Here is an 11,513-nt window from a genome sequence, read left to right on the forward strand (position 1 = left end):
TTTTTTAAGAAATCCTAAGAAAGAATTTTGTACGTCTATATAAAATTTGAGATTAGGGTTTTATTTAAATAATTTAAGAAATATTAAGTGAATTGTTAAATAATTAATTTATACTTACTGTTTTATACAGTTTGTAACTGTGACGAAGAAGAAATTTCAAAAATTATCGCTGGATAATAAGCAAAGTTCATGTTTGTCAAAATGATTACTTAGATATTGTCTTTATTTTGTATAATATTAACATAACAATTCCATGATAATACAACAGCTTGTCCTGATGATTGTTAACATGTTTTTATTTTCATGTCAATGTGATAAGGCATTAGTATGATAAACTAAACTCTGCATGGTACTACTATGAGTAACCAGGGTAGACATTTCCGAAAGAGTTGGTAATGCAATAAAATAATTATTATAATTTATAACAAAAGTACCTTCCAGAAGTTAATTGTACATTTATATATCATCGCATCACTTGGACGTCAATCATGTCAAATTAGCTCCACAATATTATCATTTAAAAAATATCCCCGTCTATTTAGTGATGACAATAATTGTGTATATAGATTATAGTTTCTCCATTGCTCTAGTAACGTGATGTATTTAAGACACGACGGTTTCTGGTACATACTGGGGTTTGTCTTTAAAATAAATGAAATAATAATTGGATTTTAAATAGTAATCTACTTTTTAGTCGATTATTCATTATTTTTTAGATTTTTTACGAAAAGGTATGAGTTTTAAGTTTATTTGAAATTGATTTTGTCATTTACTTATTATTGATAATTCCTAAATTAAATCAAGGGTAGAAATTTTTTTTTTTTTAAATACAAATTCTTATTTTGTTTTGTTTACTTTAAACATAAAAAAAGTTACAGACTACTTAAAGCCTAAGGGCTAAAATTATAAAACATGCAACATGCTTTAGCCTGCTGACTCCTGAATAGTGATTATTTCTGTCTTATAAATCCTTGCGATTTTTCACGATAGTACTTAATTAATTTTAGTTCTGGCCAAAACGTTTGCATGACGACGATGACTCGTTATATTATACGTTCAAAGTAGACGCGCTACTTGCGTGACGCTATTTTGTGTCATTTTTAACCTGGGAAGCATGGCTAATAAGGCTTAAGCATGTTCCAGGCTAAAAAAAACCTGAAAAACAGTCAAGTTCAACTATCATTATTGATTTATGGAACTCATGAGCCAGTTTTGAGAATTTAGGGACTATTATGCGTCCGTGATAATCTTAAAATTAAAAAAAAAAAATCTATAAGGTGTTAGTTTAACAAGTATGAAGTATACAGCTGATTAATTTAGTTCTAGTTTTTATTTATTATAATGTGTTACGTATTACTATGCATAACTGATCCCAAGTATTAAGTATGAAACTTCAAGTATAAAAAGTTTAGAAACCCGCAACAACATTTTATGAATATTTGATTTGTTTTATGTGTAATGTAAAAAAATGTTTTTTAGCTTCGATGCGGAGCAGAGATGCTATTTTTTATTTAGTTTACGCAAACATATTTTTTACGCGAATGACGTCAGTTCAAAAATGTATGTTTATTGTATTTTTTGTTGATTTAATACTTTAAAACATACCAAACTCAAAAATGCTCAATACCATCATATTACTTATAAAATGAACTATTTTTTAATATATGTAGCAAGATTGTCCAGGCGTTAAGGCGTTGTTTAAATTCATATTTGCACTTTGATACCAAAATTCTAGATGTCTTTAGCAAGTTGTATACTATTACTATGTTTAGGACGTTTTCTTGTTCCAGCATTGGCGGTAATAAACGGTTCTGAAGATTTCGAGTTTTTAAACTGGGAAGATGATACCACTCATCTGAACAATGATGTGGAATTCTTGAGGGATATTATGTCAAGCAATGTAAGAAATCACAACTTCGATGACGAAGTTCAAATAATAGGGTCCAGTAAATCGGATGATAAAACCGCAGTAACAGATGTGATACCCAAACAAGACCAAGGTAAAATTGTCTTAAATACTAAAAATACCGAGGCCTAATATGGATAGCAGCTGAATAATTATAATGATATTTAAGTTGCTTTTATGGTATATATAAGTGATGGGAAAATCCGGATTTTGCTAAGTTCAAAAAACCGGAGTTTTAAACTTCGAAATTCGAAATCCGGAGTTGTAGTATTCGAACTTCGAAATCCGGATTTCGAAGTTTTCGTTATAAATCCGGATTTCGAAGTTCTCGTTATAAATCCGGATTTCGAAGTTTTCATTATAAATCCAGATTTCGGAGTTTTTATTATAAATTCGTAGATTGGATTTCAATTTTTTTACAATAATAAATAAATTATATTTTTTAATTATTTAGTATTATGTACAACGCGTTTATGTAGTATACAAATAAAAATTTAATTATTGAATTGGTAAATTAGGTATCTGTTTTTATAGTTATAAGAACCTTATGTATAAACACGATTTACAAGTCTCAATGACACTTTTATAATAGATTAGAGCAATAAGTTGTAATAATATGAAAAATACACAACACAATATATATATATAAATTAGGAAAAATAATAAGTCAATCTGGAATTGTATATGTTTTAAATCTAAATAAATAATAATAATACTAACAATACTTTTTGATATAAATAGTTAAGCAGTAGAACCAATTACATTATATAAAATTGTAGTTAATTTTCGGTTGTTTTTAAAGTAATTGACATTTTAAATAAAATGTGCTACAGTTGATTGGTAAATTGTTCTTGTAATAAAATTATTTTTTACTTTTTAGTTCACTTTTTACTACTTTTTAGAAAAGCATGTTTTTAAAAACAAAGTTTTATTTATTTATTTATTTTATTTTTTACTTTTTAGTCCTATTAAGGTACTTAACAATTGGTGAATAGATTACTAAATTCATTTTAGAAGATTTGAAAAAAAAAATTAAATTTTAGTGAAATGGTCGCCATATTTGACCCCCCGGCATTTGCGACCTGGATGTCTAGGTCCCAATATTTTGACGGAACATTGTATTGTCATCCAAAATGAGTGTCTAGGTTAAATTTCAGCCTATATTATATCAGGAAGTGGGTTAAATTAATTTTAGAAGATTTGAAAAAAACATGAAATTTTAGTGAAATGACCCCCACATATGACCCTGTGTAGGGCGACCTGGATGTCCGAGTCCCAATATAACATTATATTATAGTGTCATCCGAGATGAGTGTCTGTGCCATGTTTCAGCCTTCTACGACATCGGGAAGTGGGTTAAATTAATTTTGCAAGATTTGAAAAATATCCGTACAAACGTACGGACGTACGTACGTGTTAGCGAGTTAAAGAAAAACATGTAAAAACTACTCAAATATAGCTTACAATTTTTAAATAGGTAATTGTTTTCAATATATCACAAATAGTGAACTGTAATACAGCATACTTATTTTGTATTTGAGCTAGATTACATATATGAAACTTAAAGTTCATTAGAAACATATAACTTAGGGTAATTTAGTTGAAGGGGTCCGATAATAGCATTTCATAGAGGATTAAAAGTCAACTAATTTGAACAATTTGGTCATCTTGTACTACTGAATTAGTAATTACAAAATGGCTTTATAAATTTAAAAATCGGTAATTTGGCTTTTTATTTAAACCCAGGTTACGGTTTCTTAAGTTCAAATTTTGAAATCCAGATTTGTCATTAATCCCGGGTTCTTCGTAAAATCCGGACTCTTCGTGAAATCCGGATTCTTCGTAAAATCCGGATTTTTTTCATTGAACTTCGAAAACCGAAAACAGGATTTTACGGATTTTAAGAAAATCCGGATTTATTTCCCATCACTAGTATATATCAGTACACTGTACTGCGCAATTTTTTTCGTAATTAAATTATAATACTAATTACACAGAAAAATTGTAATTAAATTACTTACCCTCGAGTTTCAATAGCATCACTAGAGCTTAATTATTATTATGATATTCAATACACTACCTAAGAGTCATGACCTAAAATTGTACGGTTTTGTCAAATAGCTATTGCAAATATCTTGGGATAGAAAAATGATGTACAATTTGTGTCAAAAACTGGCTGTTAAAAATGTATTAACCTACTATAAAGTAACTAGTAATTTAAAAAAAAATACTATAAAAATAACTTAAAATACGTATGTTATTCTCCTGCATAACTGATCCCAAATACTTAAATTTCTCTATTATTATGTTCATTTGCTTTCATAGGGTGTACAATTTATTATATTAAAATGTAACTAGCACTTAATTTAAAATAAAATACTACAAAAATCACAAAAAAATTACTTTCAATGAAATTTAACCAAATTACCTTAAAATTAATTAAAAATAATTTCGTTACAGTAATTTGTAACTCCCTATAAGTATCCAATACATTTAATTATTTTTTTGCTATGCTTTACATAATCAAAATAGGTAAAATCATATTTATGTGCTACAACATGTAAATTATTTTAGATCTACGAGGTGTCGGGCAGCTAACCTAAAATAATCTGCTTTTCTGTATATTTGTGTGTTATAAAATCAATTCTGAGTTACCGAAAAATCTAATTTTTAAATTAAATTAGGTATGAGCGGATTTCAACAATTTTCTTTTTAGTAACTTTTAGCATTGATTTTAACAAATAAGTGGTTGGTGCTACACCTGAACACGAGCATATTTACCTTTCATTCTAAATGCACCTTTCGGATTTTTGTACACAACAATTCTGTTGTCTGTTTCAATGCCATTTAACCACACTTTATTCTACTCGATCACCATTTATTTTTTAATTCCACCATTATCTTGCAAAACTGATTCCAACTACTTAAATTTCTCTATTTAATGTCTACTTGCTCTCCGGCTCTCTACCTCTGTCTAAAAATAAAATCTCCTTATTACTAAACTTTAACTGTTGAGTAGGTATTTATTAACTCTGTTTTAGACCTACTTATTCTCTAACCATTTTCCTCCAATTCCCTTTTCCGTTGCTCTAGTTTTATTCCCAACAGCCTCTGTCCTGGCATTCACTAAAAATAGGCTATATGCCTACACATCGTCTATATGCCTCTAGTAAGTTCATCCATTACTAAGGAAGATAAATGCGGGATCATTGGTATTAAGTTTAATAATACTTTATATGACATATTTATTTCCATGGGTTATATTATGCATAATGAGTTTGTGAAAGTGTGAAACTTCAAATATCAAAAATGAAGAAACGCTCGACAATATTATTTTAAGGTTATTTGCATTCATTTGTTTCGTGTGTGATGTGAAAAAATTTCTTTTTTTTTATTTGGTTTAAGCAAACATTTTTTCTACGTGAATGACAACAGCTCTATTTTTTTGGAACAAACGTAAAAAAACTCATTGTTTTCTGTTGATTTATAAATACACCAAGCACAAAGATACTCGATACTCATTTATGTATTAAAACACAATTCTTTTTTAACGAGTGTGTAGCGAGATAATATTCGTTAAGTGCGTTGTTCGATTACATATTTACACTTTACTCTCAAAAGTCAAGATGTCTTTAAGAAGTTGTTTAATATTACTATGTTTAGGACGTTTTACTGTTCCGGCATTGACGGTAACACCAGATTATAACGAAGATAATCCACTTATAATGGATCTACGTACTCTACTTGGCAACGAAGCGCAATTCTTCAGTGAAAATACACCAAGGAAAATCGTAAATGAGAACTCCGACGAAGTTGTAATTGTCGGGTCCAGTAAATCGGACGAACCCAGATATTATAATCCTATTAACAAATTTTGGCAGCAAGAAAAGTGTGAACAATTGAAAGTGAACATCGAGAAAATTTTCCAGTACGACCCAGAGACGAAAATTCTCGACTCTCCGACAAGGTGGATTAAAGTCGAAGAGGACGAAAATAGTTTTTTCAGGGCATTGTCTTTATGGGTATGTGGCACGGAGAGCAGCCATCATGTCATCCGACAACGTGTTTCAGAGGTAATAACTAAGATATTGAAATAACAAAAATACAAATATATATGCACACCGTGCGTTTAAAAACATATTATTGTACTAGGTGCTAAAACGTTTTTACGCCGTGTTGTCATTTAAAAGTTTTAAGTCAATACAACTGGTCGAAGTCACTTTGTGCCGCACATAAAAACACAATAATATTAAATCAAATCGCTGGAATAACTTAGCTGACACATAGTTAGCGAATCACTCTGTAGCATGCTATAATATTTCTATACTGCATACAGGCTGCTCACAATGTAGACCATAATTAGGTGTTTGATAAAAACCTGCATAACTAATTACGTGGGTTTTTTTTTATTATCTTGTACTCTAAGTTATAATTTCAGTTATTTTATGGAAATAGAAAAATTATTCAAATCTGTCCCAATACAAGTTGACTATCGATTAAGAAACCGGTAAAAATGTATTGTATTCCTTTAATTTTTAAATATTAGAGCAGTAGAGCATTTATATACCAATGGATACGCAATTAAAGGTCAAGGCAAATGCTCGACTGATGACGGTTGCCAAAGCGACGAAGTACAGTTTTCAGACTTAAGTGTTACAGTAATGGTTATAAATAGTGTAAATTAGTCTAATAATAATAACAATGATACAAATTATAGAATATTTTGTTTATTCGCTGTTTAATAATTATATTGGTTGCTTTTTATAATAAGAATATCTATGTTTACAGGTAGTAAGAACTGATCGACGTATGATAGCTTTTCTAGGAAAAGAAAACCATAGTGCATACTTAGCATCACAGATACCACAAACATGTAAGTCTAAAGGTATTTAATAACGCACAAATTATATGAAGGCATATGGGAAGAAGGGTAGTAGTCCATTTATGACATTTTTTTATTTCAAATAGTTTTTTTCATTATATGCCATTCATTTTTTTTATTTATGTCAATAGATAGTTTAAGTAAATACATTTTTTAGTAGAATAGCACTTAATGTGTTTTTTTTTGTTCTTATGTAAGAGGGAGAAGAATTATTCACGAACTTTGTTTTTGCTATACTCTAAAGTTTTCATACAAGGACTACTACCCTTCTTCCCATGTGCTCTTCATATGATTTATTCATAGTTATATCAGGTTTTGATTAAATTTTTAACACCCCATAGTCTATGTATTGAATAAATTTCTTCCATTTTTCAATTGATGAAGGAATATGCTGATAACTTAGCGTCAGGGATAGCCGTTAATTTGTTTGTTGTAGGTCAATCTTCCACCTTTTTTCGATTCTCGTCCGTAACCTTGTATCTCCGTTGGTACTGTGGCTATTGAATGCAAAGTTAAAGTTGCCTGATTCTTTAAATTTTCTTCTAGGAGGTTTGTGTTATAGATATGTTTTCTAGGTCTGCGGTTAAGATAATATGTCCATGTTATTTTCCTCTATAATCGGGATTGGTACGATTTTAGTGTTAAAAACACGGTCTTCCAAATAACTGTCATTCCTTGAATGTGTCAGCGGTTTCACGTGTCTTCTGTGTACAGAGCACATAACAGTTACTTGATTTAATGACTATTTATGTTTCAAAAATGTATTCTCTAAATATTTTATTGTATTTTAGCTTATGCAACTAAAGTAGAAATAAAGGCATCGACTATTCTTTTGAATACATCGATATATGTGTATACAAGATCTAAACAGACTTGGGATTTATTTAAAAAACACAAATACCCCCCAAAGAAAACAGATAAGTGTATTTATCTTCAGCGTATTTCGGAAAATGGTTATTGCGTTGTGACAGATGTTAAACCCGATCAAGAGTACCAAGGTAAAATTGTCTTAAATATCAAAAATACTTAGGCCTAATTTGGATAACAACTGAATAATTTTAATGATATTGAAGTTTCTGTTATGTTATATATCAATACACAGTATTGTGTACATTTTTTCGTAATTAAATTACAATAGTAATTACATAGGAGAATTTTAACTAAACCACTTACTCTCGAGATGCTTTGTTACAATTGAATATACTTTTGTGTTTCAAAAATATCACTTGGGCTTGATTATTGTTATTAATTCAATACATTACCTAAGAGTCATGACAAAAAATTGCACAGTTTTGTCAAATATCTTGGGATGGAAGAGTTATGTCATTCACCTATGTACAATTTGTAACAATAACTAGCTATTAAAATTGATTAACCAACTTTAAAGTAACTAGTCATTTTAAAATAAAATTTAAAAAATAACTTAAATTATACATGCTATTCTCTTGCATAACTGTTCCCAAATACTTAAATTTCTCTATTGTCATGCTCACCAAGCATAATCGATTCTCTATCTCTCTTTAAAATCTCCTCATTTCTAAACTCTTGAGTATTCTGTTTTAGATCTACTAACTTATTTTTAAAAACATTTCTCCTTTCTTTCCTCTGCAATTTTTGCAAAATAACCCTAATAAAATGCAAGAAAGAAATTTATAATTTTAAAACAGTGGCGAAATAAATGACAATATGTATAACGCCTTGTTTTTATTAAGGATATTTCTTCAACCCTGAGTGGCCACTTGACGATGAAATAAAAAACGCTTTGTTAAGTCAACCGGATGAAATCAGATTTTTTAATCCTGTCGACAAAGATTGGCAAAAGGCAAAATGTGATGAATTTGAAAAATTGGAACTCAAAAGAAATTTCCAGTATGACGAAACACCGTTAATTCTCACCATTCCGAAGAAATTGGTTATAATAACTAAAGACGAAAATTGTTTCTTCAGAGCACTTTCTTATGTGGTCACTGGCATAGAAAACTATCATCAAATTATCCGTCAGCTCGTAACTGATGTATTATATATTTACTATATATTTTTAACTTTAATACTGAATAGTCAAGGTTCTAAATTTAAAACATATCGTTTCAACAAGACGTGCAGGGCTCCCGAATTTTCCCCTCCTGTCTTTAACTTGAAGCGTTAAATGCTCTAAAAGTATTTATTCAAAACTGATTATTGGCCAGTCAACATGCTTAGAAGAATATTCTTAATTTGAAAAGCTAATAAAATAGGTTACTAATTTTAAAAGCTAATGGTAATCTAAAGTTTGAGTATAATAATATAAACTAAACAGTCGTTAATAAGAAAAACTACAAAATTGCAATTGCTATTTTTCCAAAAAAAAAGAGAGTGCTTTAATGAATCACCCTATCAATCGGAAATCATACACAAAGGTACTTTGGAAGACCATGACCTATAAAATTCACCCCTTGTCTTCGAAATCGAAAAAATGTTAGTTTAAAAAAATGGAAATCGTAATATTTGTCTAAACCTTATAATTATTAAGTTGCGTAAGGACAGATTGAACAGTTTGTTTAATAAAATAAAGATATTCATAATTGCAATAATTAATGATTTTTCAAATTGTATGTTAATTTAGAATTCTAAACAGACTAATTGATTTCAATTTGTTATTAGGTTGTTCTTTGTGATACTGGTCTTCAAAATTTATTTAAAAATGAGTACTCAAGCTCAATAATACAAACTAGTGAGTAAATCTTACTGTAATTGTGAATTAACTGTTATTTAAGTTAATTGTACCTCGTTTACTGTGTACTTGTGACAAAATGTCCTAATAATTTTTATTGCAAAATAATCAAAACCTTAGATATTATTCATTTGTTTTAGCTTTGACCACTGACTTAGAGATAATCGCTTCGACTCTTCTTTTGGATACATCAATATTTGTGTATTCACACGATAAACGGAAATGGGACTTATATAACAAGGACATTATTAACAAATCCCCAGTGAATAAAAATGATATGAGTATTTACATGAGCCAATCGTCACCAGATAAATATGATGTTGTCGAAGGTGTAGAGGACTTTTTTGATGATGAAGGTAACATTAACATAATATAATATTATTATAACTGGTGGTTGTAGCTGAGAATACTTTAACAAACCAATAAGAGTTAGTGCCAGTGTTGATACAAAAACATTTTGTTTGACCATAAGTTGAACTTGTATGACACATTTTATCTTTTAGAACCGTACTTAATAAGGGGGGGGGGCTAACAATAACTAAGTGTTAAAAGAAACCAGTCTAAAATGGGCAAGGAGCATCATATTAGGGCCGAGGCAGTCACAGAACTATAGAAATTAATATGAGTGAAATTGAAACTATTATTTATATATATAGTACGATTAAAGAGCTGAAAAATATTAATTCATTGTATTTTTAATTTCAGAGATGCTTGATAATTATTATACATCAGATTTAGACTCTAATGTCATATACAACTATTATTAATGATTATTGGAATTTCTTATGAAGTAATAAAGTACAAATATTAAGCTAATGTTTGTTATTGATTAAAATAGATAGGTTGGATGATATGAATTGTATTATTAGAATACGATTTATTCATAAGCTCGACTAAATAATACAAAAACATTAAAAAATGTATTTATTAAAATCCTGTGTACCAGCTAGCAGTAATATAAAAATTACTATGTATATAATAATAAATACAAATAATTATGTATAACCAATTACCGTTCTCATTAATTTATTTTAAAAATAAGTTATGGATAACATTTTTCTTTAATACTAATCTAAACTAGCTGTCATATTAAGATAACGACATATTGCTATCCATATTAAAGAAATAATTTGTTTTTCCTAAAATCTTAAATATATATTTTAAAACTCCATTAAAAAAAAAAAAAGGTAAGCAAATCCCTATCATTATACGAGCATACAGCCTATCTGTCGCACACTATGAATCATCTTGCTATTAATTGACGGAATAAGATGTAATCAGTATTTGTATATAATATGTACAATGCGCATGCCTCTTATGGCTGTAGGTGAGTTGCGGCCCGAGGTGTTGTTTACGATGTAGGAGACCGGTGAATTGCGGCCCGGCAATTTTCGATGGACGTATGAGTTGCGGCCCGTACAACCTTTTTTATCTTGAAACTTTTAACGCCAATTTAGTTATACAGGACGATTTTTTTAAAGAGATCCACTCAATATCTTATAACCTATAAGATTTAATTAATTTTAAAATTTTTATTTTCGCATTGTTTTTATATTATGCGATCTCGTTACTTTTGAAGTTATTAGAGTGTCAAAGTTAGGACAGATGAATTTTTGTCAACTCAATATAAAATAACTAAAATGACAACGACGGAACCGCTCATCGGCAAATAACATGACGAAACTTGACCAAAAAACACTATTTTTGGGAGATAACTCGGCCAACCTCCCCGTGGTGTCTCCTGAGTAACGCTAATAGGCTAATATAAAGTGGTAATTATTATGTGGCCGCAACTCATACGTCTCTCTCATAAACCTGGGCCGCAACTCGTACTTGATTTAGGGATTGGGCCGCAACTCACCAACACCGCCTCTTATAAATTTATTTTTTGCACAAGTAGATTATATGTACCTTAAATAATTTGTGGTTATTATATTCGATTGTAGTTAGACTTACCATATTGGGAATACATCAATAAAAACCGACTATTGAGTGTAATCAAATGAAGCGCACAT

The 11,513-nt window shown here is 29.5% G+C and overlaps 1 protein-coding gene across 1 annotated transcript; it reads left to right on the plus strand.

The window, feature by feature from the left end:
• The first annotated feature begins 1,611 nt into the window (after nucleotides 1–1,611).
• Nucleotides 1,612–10,443, plus strand: LOC126843127 (uncharacterized). Its single transcript, XM_050580478.1, has 8 exons — nucleotides 1,612–2,000; nucleotides 5,570–5,979; nucleotides 6,695–6,779; nucleotides 7,580–7,786; nucleotides 8,501–8,802; nucleotides 9,429–9,498; nucleotides 9,639–9,854; nucleotides 10,204–10,443. Exons 1-8 carry the CDS (start codon nucleotides 1,736–1,738, stop codon nucleotides 10,263–10,265), a joined length of 1,617 nt encoding a protein of 538 aa, XP_050436435.1. The 5' UTR covers nucleotides 1,612–1,735; the 3' UTR covers nucleotides 10,266–10,443.
• The last annotated feature ends 1,070 nt before the right edge of the window (nucleotides 10,444–11,513 follow it).

The sequence above is a fragment of the Adelges cooleyi genome, unplaced genomic scaffold (genome assembly GCF_023614345.1).
Source record: "Adelges cooleyi isolate 19-005CV unplaced genomic scaffold, UGA_ACOO_1.1 ACOO_flye_CR_arks_rails_tigmint_CR_PRNA_574, whole genome shotgun sequence".
NCBI lineage: Eukaryota > Metazoa > Arthropoda > Insecta > Hemiptera > Adelgidae > Adelges > Adelges cooleyi.

Coding starts and splice junctions, on each gene's coding strand:
- LOC126843127 (XM_050580478.1), top strand. CDS start 1,736: ATGTCTTTAGCAAGTTGTATACTATTACTATGTTTAGGACGTTTTCTT. Junction 5,980..6,694: donor TCCGACAACGTGTTTCAGAG/GTAATAACTAAG, acceptor CTATGTTTACAG/GTAGTAAGAACTGATCGACG. Junction 6,780..7,579: donor ATCACAGATACCACAAACAT/GTAAGTCTAAAG, acceptor ATTGTATTTTAG/CTTATGCAACTAAAGTAGAA.